The sequence below is a fragment of the Lontra canadensis genome, unplaced genomic scaffold (assembly GCF_010015895.1).
Source record: "Lontra canadensis isolate GAN:19392208 unplaced genomic scaffold, GSC_riverotter_1.0 scaffold15, whole genome shotgun sequence".
NCBI lineage: Eukaryota > Metazoa > Chordata > Mammalia > Carnivora > Mustelidae > Lontra > Lontra canadensis.
In genome coordinates, this window is record NW_022631009.1 from 19,738,005 (window position 1) to 19,762,955 (window position 24,951).

General features: G+C 35.3%; 1 protein-coding gene across 4 annotated transcripts in view; it reads left to right on the forward strand.

Annotated features, from left to right (window-relative positions):
- RNF19A (ring finger protein 19A, RBR E3 ubiquitin protein ligase) overlaps window positions 1–24,951 on the forward strand; it is a 57,030-nt gene that overhangs the window by 20,701 nt on the left and 11,378 nt on the right. For 3 of the 4 annotated variants that reach the window (XM_032858582.1, XM_032858586.1, XM_032858583.1), the window contains exons 2-5: window positions 5,087–5,854; window positions 18,401–18,609; window positions 22,937–23,081; window positions 23,927–24,089. In XM_032858582.1, coding sequence (XP_032714473.1) covers window positions 5,181–5,854; window positions 18,401–18,609; window positions 22,937–23,081; window positions 23,927–24,089 — 1,191 coding nt within the window. In that variant the 5' untranslated portion in view covers window positions 5,087–5,180. Of the gene's footprint in view, window positions 1–180; window positions 312–5,086; window positions 5,855–18,400; window positions 18,610–22,936; window positions 23,082–23,926; window positions 24,090–24,951 lie in introns of all 4 variants that reach the window. The other variant, XM_032858585.1, reaches the window with a different exon arrangement.

Sequence of the window (24,951 nt, forward strand, 5' to 3'; positions counted from 1 at the left end):
TAGATTATTTCTGCAGAAAAATAGTAATTAAAGTATGTGGATTTTTAAATAAGTCTCATCATCTCTATGCCATAGGTTAAGGGGTACTTCACCATAACCCTTTTGACTGATGATGACTAATAAACTGGGTTGTTTGTTGTTGTTTTTGTTTGATTATTTATTTATGTATGTATTTGATAGAGCAAGCGTGCAAGCAGGGGGAGCTGCAGAGGAGAGGGAGAAGCTGGGGCTGGATCCAACGGGCTAGATTCCAGTACCTTGGGATCACAGCCTGAACTGAAGGTAGACCCTTAACTGACTGAGCCACGCAGGTGCCCCCTGAGTTGTTGTTTTTAACAGAACTTTTATTTTTTGTACCTGACGTAATGAAAAGCAAGGAACTTTGTTTCGGAGGCAAAGCCCATGGAGTTTTGTTTTTTAAGTGAGTGTTATAAGTCTCCTTAGTTTAGTGGTTCTTAATCAGAGTGTGCCACTAAATTATTGACCTAAATATAAAACACACAAACTCTGGACCCCATCCTTATTATTATTGGTTAGCTTAGGGAAATATAATTGTTACTGCTTGTGGGGTTCAGTTTTTTGTTTTTTGTTTTTTTTTTTAAACTCTGATAAGAGTTTTAAACTCTGCAGGAGGCAGAAAGTCAGTACTAGATTGCACTAAACCATAGTGAGATACCACGTCACATCAGTCAGAATGGCTAAAATTAACCAGTCAGGAAACGACAGGTGTGGGCGAGGATGCAGAGAAAAGGGAACCCTCCTACGTTTTTGCGAATGCAAGCTGATGCAGCCACTCTGGAAAACGGTTTGGGGGTTCCTTAAAAAGTTGAAAATAGAGCTACCCTGTGACCCAGCAATTGCACTGCTGGGTATTTACCCTAAAGATACAAATGTAGCGTCTGAAGGGGCATGTGCATCTGAGTGTTTATAGCAGCAATGTCTGCAATAGCTGGACTGTGGAAAGAGCATACATGTCCATCAACAGCTGAATGGATAAAGATGATGTGGTGTGTATATATACACAATGGAATACTATGCACCCATCAAAAAATAAAATCTTGCCATTTGCAACAACATGGATGGAACTAGAGGGTATTATGCTGAGTGAAATAAATCAATCAGAGAAAGGCAATTATCATATGATCTTTCTGATATGAGGAATTTGAGAGGCAGGGCAGGAGGTCATGAGGGGAAGGGAGGGCAAAATGAAACAAAATGGGACCGGGGAGGGGAACGATCCATGAGATACTCTTAACCTCAGGAAACAAACTGAGGGTTGCTGGAGAGGAGGAGGAGGGTGGTATAGGGTGGCTGGGTGATGGACATTGGGGAGGGTATGTCCTGTGTTGGGTGCTAAGAATTGTGTAAGACTGGTGATTCACAGACCTGTAGCCCTGAAACAAATAATACTTCTATGTTAATTAAAAAAATACTAGATTTTACTTCCCTTAGTAACTATTGTCAGTGGTTTCTTAATATTTTTCCAAAAATTGTATAAGTATATGTAAGTCTGTGTGGGTATGTTTTTTCCACAAATGCATTACTCATATTATACACACTATTTTGAAGTTATTTACTTAGCATTATATAGAGAGTGCTTTCCATATCGTTGCACATAAATCGTGGCTGGTTCATTTATTTTTATCAATCCCCTGTCAGACACATAAGTTACTTTCAGGTTTTATGTGGTTTTTTGTTTGTTTGTTTGTTTGTTTGTTTTGTCTTGTTTTGTTTGTTTCTATCAACTAGGCTACAGTGAATTTCCTTGCACATTATCTTTGCACATCTGTGTCCTTACATTTTCTGAAGGATAAATTTTACATGTGGGATTGCTGGTCAAAGAATACTTCCATTTTGACGTTTAATAGATAAGGCTAAATTGGTTTCCCCAAATTGTGCTGATTTGCACTCCTCCCAGCAGTATATGAGTTTGTTTGGGTTTTTTTTTTTTAAGATTTTATTTATTTATTTGACGGAGAGACAGTGAGAAAGGGAACACAAGCAGGGGGAATGGGAGAGGGAGAAGCAGGCTTCCCACTGAGCAGGGAGCCCCATGTGGGGTTTGATCCCAGGACCCTGGGATCATGACCTGAGCCGAAGGCAGACACTTAACAACTAAGCCACCCAGGTGCCCCAGTATATGAGACGTTAACAGTACATGCTTACCAACTTTTTACAACTTTTGTCAATCTAATGTGCACAAAGAGGGTATCTAAGGTTTGAATTTTTGCTGCTTTAGTTTTGGTTATTATTAAAAACTGTGTCCAATCTTTCTAATTTTTAGAATTCTTCAAACATCCTCCTTGTATCTTTGTTATCAGGTTGTACATCTTTTTCTCATTAATGTGTAAAAGCTGTTTGTATAGTAGGGAAATTTTTTCATTGTTATACACATTTTTCTAATTTATCGCTGTCTTTCTGCATTATAACATTTTTTACCATGTAGAAATATTAAAGTTTTAGTATTCAGATTTATTTATTTTTCCTTTGAGCCATATTTGTGTATTTGCATAATATTTTAGGATTTCCTAAATAGGATGAACACATGTTCTAATTTGCTTATTATCCTAGTTTAAATATTAAGAGTACTTCTAACAGCACCTGAATGGCTCAGTTGGTTGAGCATCCAACTCTTTCTTTGGCTCAGGTAATGATCTGAGGGTTGTGGGATCAAGCCCCATGTCTGGCTCTGCACGCAGCTGAGAGTCTGCTTGAAATCTCTCTCCCTGTTACCCGCCACCTCTGTACATTTCTCCCCCTGCCTCGCCCCGCCTCAAACTAATAAATCTTAAAAAAAAAAAACAAAACAAAACCTACAGGGTTCTCTTTTGGAGAAAAAAAATGACATGGCTATCAAGTGTCTTAAAATGTATATATTTTTTAAAAGATTTTATTTATTTATTTGACAGAGAGCACAAGTAGGCAGAGAGGCAGGCAGAGAGAGAGAGAAGGAAGCAGGCTCCCCGCTGAGCAGAGAGCCTGATGCGGGACTCGATCCCAGGACCCTGAGATCATGACCTGAGCCGAAGGCAGCGGCTTAACCCACTGAGCCACCCAGGTGCCCCTTAAAATGTATATTTTGAAAAATTTCCCAGGTAATACTGATAAGTACCATTGGTTTACTATTTTAAGTGACAGATTCTGATAAGTTCCCCAAAGTTGATTCCCTCTGTAGTTCTCTTCTATGATAAATATATTTCACTGTGGAGTACAGAAGACATTTTGAAATGCAAGTTAAAATAAAAACATGGAAGAAAATAATGCAGAAAATTTTAGTAAAACCTACCATTACACCCTATATTTTCCTCAGAATTAGCAGAGAATGCTGCAAATAATGAGAAAATATAAACTGATGGACAAGAATAATGTTTGCCTGAGTGAAATGTTTTTCTAGATTTTGTGTTGGGAAATCAATATGACTTTGTCAAGGATATGTGTAGATACCAGCTCAGGAAGCTTTTTTTTTTTTTTTTAAACTCTGTGATATAACAATCATTCAGTAAAGTGTATAAACATGAGTTTGTAGGTCAGTGATTTATCACAAAGTGAACATAACTTTGTAACTACTACATATGTCAAAGTTCCCTTTGTGCCTCCCCACAAAAGGTATCTATACTCCTGATTTCAGTCATCATAGATTAGTTCTACCTGGTTTTAAACTTTCTTTAAATAGAATTATACATACAGTATGCCATCTTTTGTGTGAGATTCATTCTTGTTTTGTGTAAAGCAGTATTTTGTTCATTGTCATTCATTTCTAGTATGCTAGAAAGTGAATATAATTCTGTCGTTGGAAGAAGTGTGGGTTGCATCTAGTATTTTGGCTTGTTATAAATAATGCTGCTATTAATATTGTTATGTATCTCTTGATGCATGTAGCCATTCATTTCCCTTGTGCAGTTATTTCTAGTAGTGTAATTGGGTAATAAAGTGTCTATATGTTCAAGTTTGGTAGATACCATTAAACAGTTATCCAAAGTAGTTGCACCATTTTACACTCCCACCAGCAATCCACATCTTTGGTAATACTTGGAAATGTCAGTCTGAATTTTAGCCATTCTGCTAGATGTGTATCTCTCTGTGGCTTTAATCTGTATCTCCCTGATGACAGATGTTGTTGAGCACTTTTTCATATCCTTTTGTTAAATGCCTGTTAAATCCCTTGCCCATTACCTTTTTGTCTGTTTTGTCTTAATATGTAAGTGTTACCCACACTCTAGGTACTTGGTCCTTTATTAGTTATATGTGGCAACTGTCTTGTCCCACTCTCTTGAATACCGTCTCTTGAGTTTATTGTATTCCAATTTGTCAGTCTTTTCTTTTATGGTTAGTACTTTTGTATGTTTAAGAAGTCTTTTCACAGAAATAGTCTCTGTTGACTTCTAGAAGCTTTATGATTTTACTTTTCATACTTAGATCTGCGAACCAACTGGAATTGATTTTTATGCACCTGGTGAGCTATAGGTTAAGTTCCTCTTCTCAGATGGTAACCAGTAAAACAATAGTATGTTTGTTTTTGAAAAGGCTATTGTTGCCTTTGACGTAACTCTAGTATCCACATATACTTGGGACCTTTTCTGGACTGTGTTATGCTCCATTGGTCTTTGTATCCAGCCTTGTGATGTACCACCATGTTGTCTTAATTCCTTCAACTTTCTAAGTCATTGCATTTGGCAGGGTAAGAGCACACACACACTTCACTTTTCTTCAAGATTGTATAAGCTATACTTAGTAATCCTTTGTATCTGCATGTGTATTTTACAGTCAATTAAACTCTGAAAAGCAGTGGGGAATCATTGAAGTCTCAGTGAAAATGATCAAAAATTTTTATGAGATTTTAATAATGGTAAGGTCAGCTCAAATCTAGTTTTTTTATTAAGATTAAAGAATATACTTGTTTTAGTGCTAACTATATATTTTTACATTCTCATGTAGACTACTCAGTAAATTGGTGTTATTAAAAAAACCCTAATGACTAAAGAACATACTGGTTTGAAGTTTCATAGTAAGGTTGTAAGTTTATTTAAAAATCATGCACACTAAGAATATAAATAAAATTTTCTTGGTGTCCTGTTTTGTTTTTCAGACCATCTATGATAACAGTCTTCTGTATGTCAAGCTTTTTCAAGAATTCGCTGAAGGAACCAAGTAGGATTTTCTTACATCATGACTTAATCTGAATGCAAGAACAAGAAATAGGTTTCATTTCTAAATATAATGAAGGGCTGTGTGTAAACACAGACCCTGAGTCAATTCTAATGAACATTTTAGACATGAGTTTACATCGGCAAATGGGTTCAGATCGTGATCTTCAGTCTTCTGCTTCATCTGTGAGCTTGCCTTCAGTGAAAAAGGCACCCAAAAAAAGAAGAATTTCAATAGGCTCTCTGTTTCGGAGAAAAAAGGATAACAAACGTAAATCCAGGGAGCTAAATGGCGGGGTGGATGGAATTGCAAGCATTGAAAGTATACATTCTGAAATGTGTACTGATAAGAACTCCATTTTCTCTACAAATACCTCCTCTGACAATGGATTAACTTCTATCAGCAAACAAATTGGAGACTTTATAGAGTGCCCTTTGTGCCTTCTGCGGCATTCTAAGGACAGATTTCCTGAGATCATGACTTGTCATCATAGATCTTGTGTGGATTGCTTACGACAATATCTAAGGATAGAAATTTCTGAAAGTAGAGTTAATATCAGTTGCCCAGAATGTACTGAACGGTTTAATCCCCATGATATTCGCTTGATATTAAGTGATGATGTCTTGATGGAAAAATATGAAGAATTTATGCTTAGACGGTGGCTTGTTGCAGATCCTGATTGTAGGTGGTGTCCAGCTCCAGACTGTGGGTAAGATTTTGTTTGGTTTTTCCTGAGTTAATATTTTTTTCTGTGGATAAAATAAGAATTAGCTGTTACTCAAAAGAAAAATCTTAACATGTCAGGTGTGATTCATTATTCAGTAGACAAATGTACATTGAGTGCATACCGTGTGCCAGGCACAATGTTAGATGCTAATGGCAGGAATAGTATCTTACTCATTTTTATATTGTGTCTCATCGCATACTCATTTGAACATTTTCGGAAGAAAGGGATAAGTTGGTAGAGTACAGGATCTAGTTGTGTGCAAAATTGATTATCCCTCTAATTTGGAAAATTGTTATTTTAGTGTAGTAGATGAAATGATCAGGGGTTTTGTTTGGTTTTGGTCGTATAAACTCAAATGACCCTTTCAGAAGACACCTTAATGTGTGCACAATGTCATGTGTTCATGTTGGTATGACATAGTATTGCTAATATCAAGATTTAAAATATTTTTTCTTATACATTTGATTATGTTAACATACCTTCTGTTTATAGAGCATTTCCTATGTAGGGTTGTCATAACTAGGAATAAATAGTCTTATGCTTTTCAAGAATAACAAAGGCTGTAAACATTGGATGTTACCATTAGTGAGCTAGAGATTATGTATAAGTAAGAGTTGGGGAAAACCCAGAGCTTTCAAGATTATCTGGGTATAATCAGAAATAAGGGTAGAATGTGAGTTCAGTTTCTCAGATGAAGTTTCAGTATTCATCATCTGAATCAAATCTATTATTAAAAGCTTGTTGAGTAGTAACTTTTCAGATTGCGTCTAGCCTATATCTCTCATTCCAAATGAGAAAATTAATAGTATGTTACCAGCCTTTGCAAATCCCAACCAGTTTTCCCAGGTATAACTAAACTTTAACTATCTACCAGGGATTTCAGTGGAAATAACATATTAAAAATATTACCTGATTCTTTGACATTTTATGAATTCATTAGTTGTGTGAAGTACTTAAAAATAAAATTCATTATCACATTTGAACTGTGCTCTCCTCTAATTCAGGGAGCTTGTACTAGAACATAAATAATAAAATAATATGTTAAAGATACTTTCTAAACTGGGCCAAGGTTGACTGTGCTTACAGGTGTATGACAGAAGCAAACTCTGGGAGCCCTGAAGAGATAAACTCTCAAGAAAAAGATTGGAAGAAATCTTGATAATGAACAGTACCTTTAAATAACTTGAGCAGGAGACAGTATCCTGTCAAAAGAATAGCTTGCATACAGTTGTATCACTCTTGGTCCCATGGACCTCTGCACAACATTTTCACTGGTGCAAGCGTGCATTCATTAGATTTCAATTTGGACAACAAAATTTAGGTCAACACACTTTTTGCAAATCATTATAGCAAATATTCCTTCAAGAGTTCAAATAGTGAGGAATATGCCTATATGGTGTGTTTTGTCTGGAGAAAGAGTGTCGTTTTCTGTCTCTCATGGAACCCCAGGGTAAAAAGTACTTCCCAAGTTCTTCAAGCATTTAATGGTTTGGTTGCCTTTTTTTTTTTTTTTTTAAGATTCATTTATTTATTTGTCAGAGAGAGAGTATGCGCACAAGCAGGGGGACAGTAGGCAGAGGGAGAAGCAGGCTCCCCACTGATCAAGGATCCCGATATGGGACTGAATTCCAGGGCCCTGGGATCATGATGTGAGCCAAAGGCAGACACCTAACTGACTGAGCCACCCAGGCATCCCCATTTAATAGTTTTAAAAGAAAAAGTTTGAAAATGATGGCATGAATTAAAAGGCTTAAGTGTCAGAAGCTATGCCCCCCGGAGATTGAGGCAGTTAATCCTGGGCACAACTTTTCTGGTCACTAAATAGATATATTCTCTTGAGCTGTGTTGACTGATCCTGTGTTCCTAATGGATATCAATTGTATTAACTTAATAGAACACAATAGATACAGCTGACATAGATTCTTATTTATATAAGAATTTGATTTTAGGGGAAACATGCTAAACCAACTGGGAAAGGATTGATTTTTTTCAACATACAGAGCTGTGAAAGTAGATGTTTGAGGGGGGGAAAATGAGATCATCACCACACATAACACACCAAAGCAAAATCAAAACAGATTATAAAGGAAAGTTTTATAAATAAAAGGGAAAATTTTAAATGAAAAGAAAATATAGGTGGAAGATTAGCTCACCTGCTGCCATATTACTATTAAAATTGAACACCTGTTTACCCTGTAACCTAGAAGAGCCACTCCTAGTGAAATACCGTGAAGAAATTCTTGTGTGCCAGGAGACATCTAGTTAGGAGATATGTTTAAGAATGTTCATAATAGGGCACCTGGGTGGCTCAGTGGGTTAAGCTGCTGCCTTCGGCTCAGGTCATGATCTTGGGGTCCTGGGATCGAGTTCCGCATCGGGCTCTCTGCTCAGCAGGAAGCCTGCTTCCCTCTCTCTCTCTCTCTTTCTCTGCCTGCCTCTCCGTCTACATGTGATCTCTCTCTGCCAAATAAATAAATAAAATCTTAAAAAAAAAAAAGAATGTTCATAATAAAAAAGGGAACTGTTTTCAAAAAAAAAAAAAAAGAATGTTCATAATAGGCGCGCCTGGGTGGTACATCCAACCCTTGGTTTCAGCTCAGGTAGTGATCTCAAGGTGGTGAGATCAAGCCCTGCCTCCACTCTGCACTTAGCGGGGAGTCTGCTTGAGATTCTCCCTCTGCCCCTCCTCCTCATGCACTCTCTAAAATAAATCTTAAAAAAAAATGTTCATGATAGCAAACAAGAAAAAAGGTGTTCATTAACAGTAAAATGGATGAATATATTTAGTTTCATGGTTACCTATTGAAAGGAGGTTGTGAACTTGAAGGAGCAATCAAGAGGCTTCTAAAGCCACTGATAAATGTGGTAAAACCATAGGTTCTGACTTGCCAGAAATAGTTCAGTTTATGCTTTTGCTGTAATTTTGATCGCATTCCTCTTCTCAAGTGTTTTAGTTTAGATTATTTATATGATCACCTTACTGATACTTTTCTTAGTTTGCATGGTAGATACGGGGTATTTGTTTTTATTTATAAATCATTTTTGTATGGGTGACATTTTTCAGTAAAATTTAAAGATGTTTCATAAACTCATACTTTGTGTTATTTTTGCCCACTTTCTTCTTATTGAGACTTCATTGTCAGAGAGTAAAATGGCTTAGGGGCACGTAGGTGATTCAGTTGGTTAAGTGTCTAACTCTTGATTTTGGCTAAAGTCATAATCTCAAAGATGTGGAATTGAGCCCTGTATTGGGCTCAGGTTCAGTCTGCTTGTCTGTTTCCCTCTGCTCCTCCCCCAGCTCTCTCTCTCTCTCTTTCTCTCAAATAAATGAATAAAGTCTTTAAAAAAAAAAAAAAGCAAAATGGCTTAATATTTTAAATATTTTGGAGAAGATAAATGTTAAGTATAAAATATAAAATAATAGAAACAGCTACTTTAATAAATTCTGTTATTATGAACACAACTACTTGATTGCTATGTAAATTTAACAAAGAATTAGCCTTGGTTAATTTGACTATAAATTAACTCTTGGTTTCGTGGTTGTCAATAGTCTTACCCACAAGGGACAAAGAAAACATGTCAGCATTACTTTGTAATGTATTGTCATTTGTATTTGATTTATATTGTCTCTAGATTAAGAGCATATTTTATATACTTGATTACATTGTAGGTTTTATGGTTGCGTTACATAGAAACAGTCATCCAGTAACAGAAAATGTATATATGTACTTTGAGAATGGAATGCTACGTAAGCCTTGATTAAAGGTTTCAGTTTTACTTAGCATGAGCATTTAGACCTGATTTTAAATGTCTGTCCTATCATGTTGTTATAAGGCTTGGGGTAGACCTCTAATTTTATGACTAACATAATTCCGGGCACACAGCAAGTTTTTTGTAGCTCTTATTTATAATTCCTTGTGTCCATTTCTTAAGTTTTGCCTTAATTTTTAAAAATCAGACAGTTATTCAAAAATTTATGTACCTGTGTGCCAGGTACTTGGAAACTTAATAATGAATAAAAGACAAAAATCCCTTCCCCCTGCAACATATTAAAATCTTTGGATCCACAGAGGGACATATTTTATTTAGAATCCATTTATTATTTAAATCTGGCATAAAGAATACTGGTAAATAAATGCCTGATTATCTGGCAGTGAGTAATGGAAATACTTAGCTAGCTAGGACCGTTGACATGTATATAGTATTTAACCCCTTCTATTGTACAACACACTTGAAAGACTTTTTTCTAGAAATGCTGTATGTAAAATTGTGAATTTTTTTTTGCATATGATATTTATTAATCTGACCATTTTCTGCATCTGACATTAATTTTACTTAAACATGTAGTTTAACACACTTTGAGAAATATTGCCCTTAGCTTAGAGGAGAAAGAAAAGCTGACCTGGTTTCTATTTGAGATCCCTCAGGTTTTCTGACCTAATATTCTTTCTACTATTCTGAGGGCCAGGACAAATTGAACTTGTTTTAAAAGACAGTATTTTGGAAAAGTCCTCTTGAGAAGGAGCCAAACCTGTGTGCTTTGATTTAACCAGGGTGAAGTTTGCAAAACTGCTGCTATAACATGCAGTCTACACAGGTTCAGAAAAGAATCTGGCCATGGCTAGGGAGACGTGTTGGGGCGAGGTGAGGGGCACATAGGAAGGAATGCATAGAACTTGTTTTGAGTAAAAATACCTGATTACCTTCTGCCCAGGCAGCCTAGTTTATACATTGCAGGCAGACAGCAAAAAGTTGGCATTTTAGTTTTTGTCATCACGTGTTTCAGTTGGCCGCCCTTCTACCAGCACACATTATCCCTGTTGTCTCATGTGAGTGCTTCTGACTTTGCTGGGGAGCTTTGAATATACAAGAACATTTATAATACAAGAATATAGTTAATGATTTAATAATGTCTGTGAGCCTCTCAAGGACAAAAAAGAAAAAAGTATTTGATTTTTCTTTGTAATTGCTGGTTTAGCCATGCTCAATAAAGTGTTGTTGAATGAATCAATCTGACTATATGCCACTAATATAAATCATATATCATAGGAACTGTCAATAAGCCATTTTATTTTACTTTTTTTTCCAATAAGCCATTTTAAAGCAATGTGATCAACTGTAATCAGGTTTGTGTAGTGTCAAACTGGCTGACATTTAAATGATTCTGAATAATAATTTATTCTGGTGGAGGATACTGTTCATAATGGATTTAAAAAATGGTATCATCGGCTTAGGAACTAAACAATATATATTTTTAAATTCCAGTTAATCTTCATATAGCTCTTATTTCCACCCTCCAAAGAAGGGTTTTAGCCATAACTTGACCATCTTTTGACATGCTGAAAATGCTTTTGTAGGCTGACCTTTTAGAAATTTTATACCGAGAACAGATGCAACTTGTGATTTTCTCCAGAGGAAACAAATACATGTGACTTAGAAAACAGCAGGTTTTGTGTATAGGAAGCCATAATGAGTATAAACTGTGTTTCAGTGGAAGTTGTAATTCATAACTAATGACAAATTGTATCTGTTAGAATAGACATTCATAAAAGTATTCTAAGACTTTGAGCTTAGAGTTTAAAAATTCCTTGAGCTGAGAGTTTGCTCTTTCTAATTTATTCTTCCTAACCATAAAATTGGTCTAGATATATTTTAATGCTATGTAATTCAGTGTATACTGCTGCTACACCAGCCATTGTTAAATGATACTGGAATTTTTGGTGGTTTTAAGGGAATCAATAAAAATAACATTCCCTCAAACCCTCAATCAGAACCAAGTTGATATGCTAGGAGACATGTCAGCTCTCTCTTACTAATTAGTCTACTAAAGAATGTGGCTTTAGTTATGCAGCCAGAATGGCTTGCTGACACCACCCTTAAATTAGACTGACTTCTCCAAATAGACTGGGCAGTTCTTGACAATTCCCCTGTAGCATATAGTGGAAAGCACAACAGAAGGCATCCTCTAGAGGAAGCAGCTCATGAAAGAGGGAACCAGGAGATGAGCCTCACTTTATCTAGACCTTCTCCCAAACATTTTGAACAAGTCACTCCTCTATCGAGTAATAGTAACTTCTAGCAAGTAGAAACACGAGCCTGTTGATTTTGATGCAAAACTTGACTTTCCCCCCTAACTGGATCAAACAGTATTTGTGATTATATTTTCTTTGTTCTCTAAAGGTTTTGTTAAAGCTTTACTTTTGGGGGGCAGGGGTCTTTGATGCCTAGATAATCTTTCTTCATTCTTTTTCCTCATTTTTTAATTAAAGTTTTTGTTGGGGAGTGTTATGTTTATCTTAGGATTAGATTTTGTTTTAGGTATAGTTTGTTCTTTTTACTTGTTCCTTCATAAGGAATTTAGTATAGACACAATACAGTACCCTAACTGGTATCCCTACTTGCTCTGTTATCAATGATGTAATTTGTAGAACTCTAATACTGTGAGACTCTCCCAGGAAATAGACGCCATGGTGAAATAAATTCTGGAAATAGTGCACACTATATACTGATCACTGGCATGTTAGAAATTCTTTTAGCGGGGTGCCTGGGTGGCTCAGTGGGTTAAGCCTCTGCCTTCGGCTCAGGTCATGATCCCAGGGTCCTGGGATCAAGTCCCACATCTGGCTCTCTGCTCGGCAGGGGGCCTGCTTCCTCCTGTCTCTCTCTACCTACTTGTGATCTCTGTCAAATAAATAAATAAAATCTTTTTAAAAAAAATTCTTTTAGCAAATCCTATAGTTAAGAAAGAAAAAAATGAAAAAGTGCTTTAATTTTGCTTAGCATTTTTCTAACTTGACCACTGAGTACTTTCTTAGTATAGACCTCCTGTTGCCGCTCCGGTGAACAGAAAATATTTCTAGAAAGATTGTCCTATTTCAGTCCCTGTTTCTCTTTTCCCCCACTTTCTTCTTGTCCCTCCACTCCTGCTAAATAGGAAGATTTAAACATTTTTTGAGTAGATAGACATGGAAGAATAGAGATGGAAAGTAAGACTTAGTTAAATAATGAATCGTAGAAGGACATGGAGCCATCTTTTAAACCAAGATTTGGATACTGTTTAAGCCAAAGATCTTAGGTATTGCTCAGTTATCCCTGGCATTCTGCTGAGGGTGTTCTTTTCCCATATAACACTTAATGCACCAGAACAGAGATACTCCTGACATTTTTCTTTAAAGGAAGCATTTTTTTTAAAGATTTTATTTATTTATTTGACAGAGATCACAAGTAGGCAGAGAGGCAGGCAGAGACAGAGGAAGGGAAGCAGGCTCCCTGCTGAGCAGAGAGCCTGATGTGGGGCTGGATCCCAGGACCCTGGGACCATGACCCAGGCCACAGAGGCTTTAATCCACTGAGCCACCCAGGCGCCGAAGGAAGCATTTTATATTTAATTTAGTTTTACCATTTGCTTCCATTGTAATTTGACAGCTGTTTTCCAGTGGAAAATAAGTTTGACTCCCACACAATGAAAATCATCAAGAGGCCTAACATTCTGTTTTCAAAATACGTGAATGCTAGTTACATTTAATTCTTGCTATATTATAAAATATGCCTAACAAAGTTATTATTAAGATTGAATGTTTATGAACATTTACATAGTAAGCACTCAATAACTGTTAATAAGAAAAAACTGATAGACTCTTAACTTTTAGTTATCAAAATATACATTCATGAAAAATAGGATTATTAAAGATAAACCTATTTTTCTTTATAACTTGTACAGATTGAATGGGACTTGAATGTTTAATTCTAGGGTAGGATCTCTCAGCTTTTCCTTTAAAAAGGAGATACTGGGAAGTAGCATAAACAAGTTCGAGGTACTTTATCTCTGATATTTGAGTACATAATGATGATGTCCCATGAATGAATTCTCTTTCTCCTTCCCCCGGCTTTCCCCCCTGTTCTCTCCACAACACACAGTTTTATTTAAAGATCACAAATCTTTTTTTTTTTTTTAAGATTTTATTCATCTATTTCACAGAGAGATCACAAGTAGGCAGAGCATCAGACAGATGCTCTCTGCTGAGCAGAGAGCCCGATGCAGGGTTCCATCCCAGGACCCTGGGATCATGACCTGAGCCGAAGGCAGAGGCTTAACTCACTGAGCCACCCAGGTACCCCTAAATATCACAACTCTTTTTTATTATGATATCCTAATTTCTGAGATGCATCAAACCTACATTTATTTTCAACAAATGCCAAATGACCAGACAATTAATACTTCTCCAGGGCCAATTTCAAATATCACTAATTAAGGTGTGATGAACTTATGGGATACGAAAGTAAGTGTAAAATTTTATTTTAAAAAATAATCAAATGTTAAATACTTGACATCATGCAGAAATGCTAGTCTACTTGTCAGCTCTTTAGTTTTCTCCAGATAATTATACTGCATATATTTAAAAAATCTAAACAGGTATTCACTCTTTATAAACAGTTATTCTCAACAAGTTTAGGTCACTGTAGGGAATTTTTATCTTAAAGCAACTTATAATGCTGTTTTGAAGCTTGATTATTGAGAATAAAATGTTTTGAGACCTCAGTTTTCACACCATACCCTTTCATGTTTTCATGGATTATGTGCCAGATGTGGAAATTATCTTGTCATGAAAGTTTAAAAAGCTGACATTCTGCTTTTTTTTTTTTTTTTTTTAAGAGAGAGGGAGAGAATGAGAGCATGAAAGGAGAGAGGTCAGCAGGAGAAGCAGACTCCCTGCTGATCAGGGAGCCCGATGTGGGACTCAATCCTGGGACTCCACAATCATGACCCAAGCCAAAGGCAGTCATCTAACCAACTGAGCCACCCAGGCACCCTCTGCTTTTAATTCTTGTCAAAATGTGAAGAATTCCCTAATAGGACTTTTTCTTAAAAGACCCATAGCTTGGGCGCCTGGGTGGCTCAGTCATTGGGCATATGCCTTAGGCTCAGGTCATGATCCCAAGGTCCTGGGATTAAGCCCCACATTGGGCTCCCTGCTTCGTGGGAAGCCTCCTTCTTCCTCTCCCACTTCCCCTGCTTGTGTTCCCTCTCTTCTTGTGTCTCTCTCTGCCAAATAAAAATCTTAAAAAAAAAAAAAAGACTAATAGCTTAAATCATTGATTAAAAATTAAGTCAGTTCTTAAGTTTTGTTTAGTGATATGGTGGTATACTGAACAACCTATAAAGGTTAGAATTATATAACTGGGTTCCTGGGTGGCTCAGTTGGTTAAGCTTCTGCCTTCAGCTCAGGTCATGATCTCAGGGTCCTGGGATCGAGCCCTGCATCGGGCTCCCAGGTTGGCGGAGAGCCTGTTTCCCCCTCTTCCTCTGCCTGCCTCTCTGCCTACTTGTGATCTCTCTCTCTCTGCCAAATAAATAAAATCTTAAAAAAAAAAAAAAAAGAATTATGATATAACCTATTTCTGTTAATCTGCCTTGTGTATTTTTATATTTATTTACTCAGAAAGACTATATTCTTCCTAAATTTAGTTCTGGCACTCCAGTGTTCATATTAACTACAAATCTATATCCCTGTTTAATGAATTGAAAGTTAAGTTTATATCTAAACTTGGCTTTCACAGTTCTTACTAATAATTACTGTATTTTATTCTTAAACACAATGTGCATTTATACTTAAGTTGTCCAGTAAAATTTCACCATATGAAGCAGTAAGATTTTTTATTCTGTATCTAGAATGCCTACCAATGTTTATTTATTTTTTTGAAGAATTATTTCAGAGAGTGAAAGAGCACAGAGGGGAGGGACAGAGGGAGGGGAGAGAGTCTCATGCAGACTCCACACTGAGCCCAGAGCCCAGCAAGCCCAACACAGGGCTTGATCTCCCAACTCTGAGATCATGATGTGAGCCAAAACCAAGAGTCAGACACTTAACCAACTGCTCCATCCAGGCGCCTTCCATACATTATTTCTATTGATATAGAAAGGATAATAACTGTGGATCACATGGTTATTAATCAAGTACAGATGCAGAGGTACTGGAACTGTCATTGAAATGGTGAATTGCTTTTTGGCATTCTCAAGATCAAGGCTAAAGCTAAAGCTGACTTTGACTGAATGCTGAAGTGTTTGAATCCTGTTTTATGTTTTGGGAAGACTTAGTTGTAGGGAGGTTATGTGATTTAATGAGACTATACAGATAATAAGTGGTGGAAATGGTATTTTGACCAGGTAACCTAAACTTCTCTTCTGCCTTTATATATTGTGACTGACCTTAACAAACAGTTGGTCTTAGCGTCATCGTCCCTTGCACACACACAGATTTCCCCATGTCCCTGTCCTTCCCTCCTTCCTTCAAGAAAAGCTAGGATAGAAAAGAGTTACAGGAGAGAGCGTCATTTCCTTTTCAGTGAAATTACTATTTTAAAGACTGCTTAGCATTATAATTTGATAGAAAATAAAGTGTTGAGTCTTTGAGGACTTTTTTCTTTTTATGAGTAACTGCAATGAACTACTTTCCCTCAGGGAAGGTAAACTTTGCTAAATTACCCCATGTTGATAAATAAGTTGTCTTTAATTTAATCATGCTTGAACACATTTATGATTATGTTGGTAACTGGAGAATTGATCTATCAAAAATAAAATGGAATTTAAGATGTAAAATTTAAGTTTAAAAAGTAAGATACTAAAGGGAGCAACAGGTCCCAAAAGTGGAGGAACTTCCTGACTCTTAAAATTTTATAATTTTACACGTTATCTGGAAATTTAATAAAAATATCAGTTACAGTTACTATTTAAATTTTATTGCCAATAGCAAGAGGAACCCTGAAAACTCCCTTAAATTTCCAGCCAAAAGGAAATATTTGCTATTTTAAAAAGCTTTTTATACATAGATAAGACTTGTTTGTCTTTCAGAGAGAACCAGAACACCAGACATTTTTTATTGTAAGTTTTATTGAGATAATTATAGATTCATGTGTAGTTGTAAGAAACAATAAAGAGAAATCCTGATCCCAGGGGTGCCTGGGTGGCTCAGTGGGTTAAGCCTCTGCCTTCGGTTCAGGTCGTGATCTTAGGGTCCTGGGATCGAGCCCCGCATCGGACTCTCTTCTCAGTGGGGAGCCAGCTTCCCCCTCTCTCTCTTCCTGCCTCTCTGCCTACTTGTGATCTCTGTCAAATAAATAAATAAAATCTAAAAAAAAAAAGAAATCCCGTTCCTTCAGTTTGTCCCAGTGGTACCATTCTTCAGTGCTATAAAGCAACATCACAAAACAAAACAGCAACAAAAAACATCACAAGCAGGATATTGGCATTGATATAATCTACCAATCTTACTTAAATTTCCCCAGTTTTACTTGTGTGTGCATGTATATTTAGTTATATGCCATTTTATCACCTTACATAAGTGTATTCACCACCATGGGGGTGGTGAATATGCCATGGTGGTGAACCTATTGTTCTTTTATAAATCCTCTCTCGCCTTCCCAACCCCATCCCTAATCCCTGGCCACCTCTAATCTGTTTCCATTTCTAAAATTTTGTCATTTCAAAAATGGTCTGTAAATGGAATCATAGAGTATATAACTTTTAAATTGACTTTTTTCACTCAGCATAATTCCTTAGAGATTTATCAGAGTGAAGTGTATTGGTAGTTTCTTTTTGTTGTTGAGTAGTAGTCCATATATATGCACCATAGTTTAACCATTCACCTAGTGAAAAAGACATCTAGACTGTTTCTGATTTTTGGCTCTTACAAAAAAATCTCCTACAAGCATTTGTGTACATGTTTGTACATAAGTTTTCATTACTCTGGGATAAATGTCCAAGTGTGCCCAGAATTTATTTTAAGTAAGAAATTGTTGAAGTGCCAAAATATTAATACAGAGAGTATGTCTCAGGGCTAGTCATGAGTCTGTTTTCAGTTTTTTAATCTGAAGTGAAAAAACAAATTTTCTAATTGGGAAAATCGAGTTCACGTACTTTTTGGAGGAGATTGGCACCAAAGAGCACTTTTACTATGTATTTTAGAAACATTAATGTAAGAATTTATGCATAAATACAAGATAATCACAAAATTTATGAATTATCACAGTTTGCCATTAACTGATAGCTGTAGCTGATTCAGTCATCATCGCATTTTTAAATAGGTGATATTTTAATTTTCTGATTTTAAAAGTAGCAGGTAATTATAAAAATCAGAAATATATAAGTGTATAAAGAAGAGAACTAGAACTCTAGTACCAGCAAAACTACTGTTAAGATTTTTGGTATATTTCCTTCTAGTGTGCATACAATACTAATTTAATATAATTTTTATAAAATTGGAATTAGACTATACAGTTTGGCATTTTAGATAAAATTGAAAGTTAAAAGTTAAAAATTGAACTTTAAAAATGTTTTTAGCCATTTATATGTATTCATTTGTGAATCGTTCATTTTTTTCCCCATTTTTATGTTGATGAAATAGTGTTAGGGTTTATGACTTAATTTGCTCATGTATATATAAATAGAAAACTTTTTCAGTTGGATAATTGTTTTACTTAGTATCTCTTCTTTTATGTCCCATTTTAAATCATTTTTCTTATTCTTTGAAGATATGCTGTGATAGCATTTGGATGTGCTAGCTGTCCAAAATTAACTTGTGGGCGAGAAGGCTGTGGAACAGAGTTTTGCTACCACTGTAAACAGATCTGGCACCCCAATCAGACCTGTGATGCTGCTCGGCAAGAGAGAGCCCAGAGTTTACGTCTGAGAACTATACGTTCTTCATCCATTAGTTATAGTCAGGAGTCTGGAGCAGCAGGTATTTATGTCTCACTTTTTCTAATAAAATATTTGACACAAACAGCACTATAGTTATCTTAATAAAAAATGCAGTATTCAAATAGTTCCTGTTATTACCTTTCCTCCCTTCAGTTTTCAGAAATGTTCTTTGTGTTGTTAGTATTTCTGTTCCAGAAGCACTCATTCCTTACTGTGGGAAAAATGGTATTGAGGTTGGGAAGATTTTATTGTAAAAAGAGAAAAAAGGAAGTGCTGTGGTGATGTATATAACTGATAACTGAGGATGGTCTGAAACTGTTGTTCATAAAAGTATATTATGCAAAGCTTAGCAAAGATGTTTAAAAATCATCTTTCATTTACAGATGTGTCATCTAATTCCAGGATCAAGGATTCAAAATCATACTTTATGGGACACAGAATTTTGTCTTTGGCTAGGAATTTTTAAATTACCTGGGGATCTATTTGAACAATGTATCCATCTCCTAAATCTCAAAAATTAAGAAAAATTATGATCCTCTTAATGTTCTTCAGATAAAAATTGAAAAAATTAATATTTCTCATTTATAGAATGTCATTGTTTATTGGACTTTCAGTCATTTTTAGAAAAATATTTTTCTCACTGATTATAAAATGGAAAAACTTGGAAAATACAGAAATTTGTCAAGAAAATAATTTACATTCCTGCTAGCACTGTGTTGAGATAGTATTTATGCTGTTAAAGTCAAATTTAAAATTAAACTTTAAATTCAACATTTAATACTTCTACAGTGTACACAGATTTTCATGGTTGTTTGCTCATTGACTTGTTTCTCTTTACTTTCCTGAAGATTTGGGGTGGAATTCAAAGGTATTAATAATTTACAGGTATGGGTCCAGAAGGAATTCAAAGGAGACTGGATAAACCTAAACTGTATCCTCTAGGGTCAGCTGTAGACATGGAGTGATCCACTTGGAAATGCTATCTCTCTTCTCTGTGTGTGGACATGGGTATTTATTGATTGGTTACAGGACATACATATTGAGTTAAGAGCCTGGACTCTGGAATCAATCTGTCTAGATTTGAATCCTAGCTTTTCCACATTCTGTGTGACCCAATCAAGTTTTCTCATCTGTAAAATGAAGACACTAATAATACTTATGTCTGAAAGATTCAAACATTTCCTGACACAAAGTAGGTGCTCTAGCTGTTTGAGGTAGAGAAACTAGAGAAACCAGTCACCAGCTAGAGATTTGTGTTTGTTATTAATTTTAAAATAAACATCATGATTTAGTCATGCAAATGAATGTTGATTTTTCTCACTGTATTCACTGTGAAAGATTTTATGTTTATTTCAGCAGTGCTACCCTGGAATGCCTTATTGGTCATAACCTTTAGATCCCAGTACAGCCACTTAAATTATCTTCTTAATGTCAGTGTGATTTCTGGAAGTAACGAGAAGTTCTTTTGGAACTAAGTCTAACAACTAGAATAACCAAGTTGAATCACTGGTTTGGGGTGGATCCAAACTAAGATGTGACTATATGATCATGAGAGTGATTTTTTTTTATATTAAGTAGTTTTGAAAATAATTATGAAAGAAAAACTTCCCAAGTGATTTGAGCCAAATAGTAACATTGTTGGAACAAATATAACCTCCCAAGGTGATTATTTTAAAAACTTCTTTTGGAGTTTTTCCATGTTCAAAAACCTTATAATTCTGAAAATTTAAAGTACATGCATTTTTACCTCCAGTGCTCTTAAAAAAAATCAAAGCTCTCAGAACAAATGTTCATGTGATAGTTTCTTTTAACGAATCTATAAAAAACTTGAACTTAGCTACTCATTGACTTGTGGGGGAGAAAAAAGAGGAAAGCGAACTGCCATCTAAAATGGTTTTATTGGGGCGCCTGGGTGGCTCAGTGGGTTGGGCCACTGCCTTTGGCTCAGGTCATGATCTCGGGGTCCTGGGATCGAGTCCCGCGTTGGGCTCTCTGCTCAGCAGGGAGCCTGCTTCCCTCTCTCTCTCTCTCTCTCTCTGCCTGCCTCTCTGTCTACTTGTGATCTCTCTCTGTCAGGTAAATAAGTAAAATCTTCAAAAAAATAAAAAATAAAATAAAATGGTTTTATTAATTCCGTTATTCCAGATATCTTGATTTTTTTTGTCTCCTGTTACCATGATACATTGAAAAATTGGCTGCACTTTTAATAATTGCTTGACAGAATGATAATTAATTGGCTCTTTCTGATCAGTCAGCTGAATAAGTATGCTTAATCATCTGGTACATTAAGTAATTTGTATTATGATAAAATTATCTTTAAACTGTAAGTATTATATCTACATAAGACACTTTATTATAGCTACTAGGGAGTTTATGCACTTGGAGTTAACATTTTACATGAATTACATGTTTTTCATTTTTTTACTATATTTCCCCTTTATTAAAAATATATTAAATTGGCTTTCAACCTTCATCTGTGTCTCCTACTGCTATCACCCCAAGAGATAACCACTATTAACACTTTGTTTTAAGTCCTTATAGGTAATCTGGTGGAGGTAGGAAAGTTCTTTGAACAAATTTTGAGAACTGTATATTGTTTTGTAACCTGTTGTGTTTTTTTCCCCCTAACATGACAATCACCCATATTTTAACAGTAAATAGAAATGTAATGATTAAAAAAAAAAAAACTTTGCCAAATGTACCTTAAATAGAAATGGGAAGCTTTTTTTTTTTTTTTTTCCCCCCAATATAAAGCTGCTATGGATTAATTGATGTTCAGGGAAGGGGGCATCAATTGACTATCCAGTCAGTAAAACAACTCTATTTAGGAGTTTTGCATTTGAGAATATTTTGAGAGAGATATATAATGTGCACAGTAAATTTCTAATTTAAGAGACAAAGACAAAACAGCCTTTTGTATAGACCTATAATTACACAGTAGAAACATGCAGATACAGATCTATAAAGAGACATCAAAAATACATTGCTATGGCGTTCGTTTCTAACGTACAATCTTAGCATATTAAAAGGCTGTTTTGTGTTTTAGAACCATAAAAATGGGGATATCACCTTTCATTTTGTTCTGAAGATTGCATTTATTACAGTGAATGTCAAATCTCTTTACTCCCACCACTAATTAATATAGTTACTAGTTGAGGAAACTCAGGAATGAGGAAGTTTATCAATTAATATGCCACTTAAGCAGATAGTTTTAGCATTTCTTTAATTTGATGTACAGGCATTATATCTGCTATAAAAGCCAGCTTTTTTAAATTCATGCTCCAGTGTTAAAAAATTTTTAATGCAGACTTCTATGTTCTTTGGATCATTTAAATTGTGACATGAATATTTTTAATTTTTATATTCTAGTATTTATCATTTGTCTTGGTTTGGCTGCATAGAGTTATCAGTTTGCTCAAAATTGTTTGAAATTGTTAAAATACTAATTGTGAGCATTGACCGGTTCTTAAGTTAAAAAACAGCTTTGGCTCTAAAAGAAGCACTAAGGAAACCTGAATTCACTGATAAAGCACAGGTAAATTTGGCCATAAAACTTTTAGAAAGGAAAATATAATATAGTTTAATGCTTATCATGTAAGAAAATGGAACAAGTACTTGAATTCAGCAGCTAGTACTACACATACCTTTTCTTAACTGTGTGTAATTGGAAAATATAGCTGGCTACTAATAATAGTAAAATAATTTACCGGTTGCTATTAAGTAGATGCCAAGGTTCAAAGTAGTTGTATAATATAACTCTTACTTTATGTCAGTGATTCCAAAAGTTACGTACCATTTGATTTTAACTTGGCACCTTGGTGCCTTATAAGCATAGTATTTGACAGGGATACAGCAACAGCATTTGAATAAATGACTTTTAAAAAGACAAAGATAACTTCTGTAGTACAAAGAATATCTAAACTTTAATAAAGCAGAGATGGTTAGAAAAATTCTAGAATATGAAGTACCACTCAGAAAAGACAGCAGTGGGGTAGGAACAAATACAAACTTTATGTAGTTTGCAGTTTGCTTAGGGCTATCCTTAGTTCTCCTTTCTCTTTTTATTATTTTGTTGCTCTTTGTTCTCATTGTTCTGTTGTGTTTGAAAATGTTTACAATTTGAAAATTTAATGTAAAACATGTTCCTTTTCTCAGAAAGAAAAATACTTTAAAAAAAAGTTAAATAGATGTTCTCTGTAGCATTTCTTTTGAAAAAATAGTTTATGTACTAAAAATAGCTGGCTAAAGCGATCAGTTAACAAACTATATATGTTAAGATTTTTTGGCATTGCTATAATTATCTATTAGAAATTGGTTTTTTTGGACCAGTTTTATGTAATAAACAGGTCTCTCTATTTTCCTAATAGCTGATGATATAAAGCCATGTCCACGATGTGCTGCTTATATAATAAAAATGAATGATGGGAGCTGTAATCACATGACATGTGCTGTCTGTGGTTGTGAGTTTTGTTGGTTATGTATGAAAGAAATCTCAGATTTACATTATCTAAGGTAAGTTTATAGACGGAGCCATTTAATTTATGTCATCCCATCCTGAATGTGCCCAATCTTGTCTGATACTGGAAGCTAAGCAGGGTTGGCCTGGTTAGTAGTTGGAGGGGGAGGGAGAAAGAGCTATTTATATCTAAATATTTTATATTGTAAGATAATTGGGAGACCGTATTATCTTAGGAATTTTTAAACTTGATGCTTATACTAAGAGGAATGTGTTTTATTCTAGTTGCATACATCAGGTAATGTGAGACATAAATTCGTGATGTATCTTTGAGTGGAAAAAACATTTTTAAACAAAAATAAAATTTTTATTTTATTTAAAAAAATTTAAAAGGAGCCGAATAATTGTGCTAGCCACTTGGGATTAATTAGTCAAAAATAGGAAGCATATAGATGTCTTTTTTTGTTTGTTTTGTTAAACTAGAAGCTAGTATTTTATATCCCCATGTAATTATGCTAGGTCATAACTATTTCCATTTAATTTTCTTAAATATAAATTCCCTCATTTAGTCCACAAAGTGAGTTTGATATAATCAGGTAATTGTATGCCTAAAAATAAGCATGTTTTGCATTAATTTACTCTTTAGAAACTAACCTAACATTTTCAAGATAATGACTAGGGATAAATACTTAACCTGAATTCTGGTTGTCAGTTTCCTTTGAAAATAACTGATGGTCATTCTTATATTGATTTTTTGGGGGGAGCTTTTTAGTGAACTCTGAATTTAAAAAACCTCATTTCTGAGTATAAGAATTCTTTTAGAGTCATTGTTTTAATGTATTATAAGTCATTTGCTGATACTATGTTTTATAGCAGTTATAGTTACAATGTTTTCCCTTAGTCCATCAGGATGTACTTTTTGGGGGAAGAAACCCTGGAGCCGAAAGAAGAAGATACTGTGGCAGCTTGGAACACTTGTTGGTGCTCCTGTAGGAATTGCTTTAATAGCTGGCATTGCTATCCCTGCAATGATTATTGGCATTCCTGTGTATGTGGGCCGTAAGGTAAAATGCTTAATTCTGTATTAGTTCATTATCTTATTCTAAACCTTCAGGTTTAGGACTGATGATCTTAGGGGTTTGTTTTGTTTTGTTTGTCTTGAAAGATCATTTTTCATATCTCAGTATAAAACTTTTATTTTTTCATAAGATAATTTTCAGTGTTTGGCAAACTTGTACGTACCCATAAAAAGTAGAGTTGCTTTTTTTTTTTTTAATTTGACAGAGATCACAAGGCAGAGAGGCAGGCAGAGAGAGAGGAGAAAGCAGGCTCCCCGTGGAGCAGAGAGCCAGATGTGGGGCTCGATTCCAGGACCCTGGGATCATGACCTGAGCTGAAGGCAGAGGCTTTAATCCACTGAGCCACCCAGGTGCCCCAAAAGTAGAGTTGCTTTTAAAATTACCTGAATCTGGGGTGCCTTGGTGGCTTAGTGGCTTAAGCCTCTGCCTTTGGCTCAGGTCATGATCTCGGGGTCCTGGGATCAAGCCCCACGTCAGGCTCTCTGTTCAGCGGGGAGCCTGCTTACCACCCCCCATCTCTGCCTGCTGCGCTGCCTACTTGTGATCTCTCTCTGTCAAATGAATAAATAAAATCTTTAAAAAATAAAATAAAATTACTTGAATCTGAAAACTTCCGTACATTTCCTTTCTAACTTTCAAGTATTGAAGGACACCTGATATTTTTCTCATGGATATATCCTTTTAAAGTTAAGTCTATAACAAGTTAATAGTTAAATAACACATGCCCTCAAGGCAAAGAATAATTAGCCAGTTCCTGAATTATTTTGAACTTCGGTTCAAAGGTTTTATTTTCTTAGATTACTGCTATTTGTAAATACGCTATTCTGTAGATTATAACTGTCTTGTG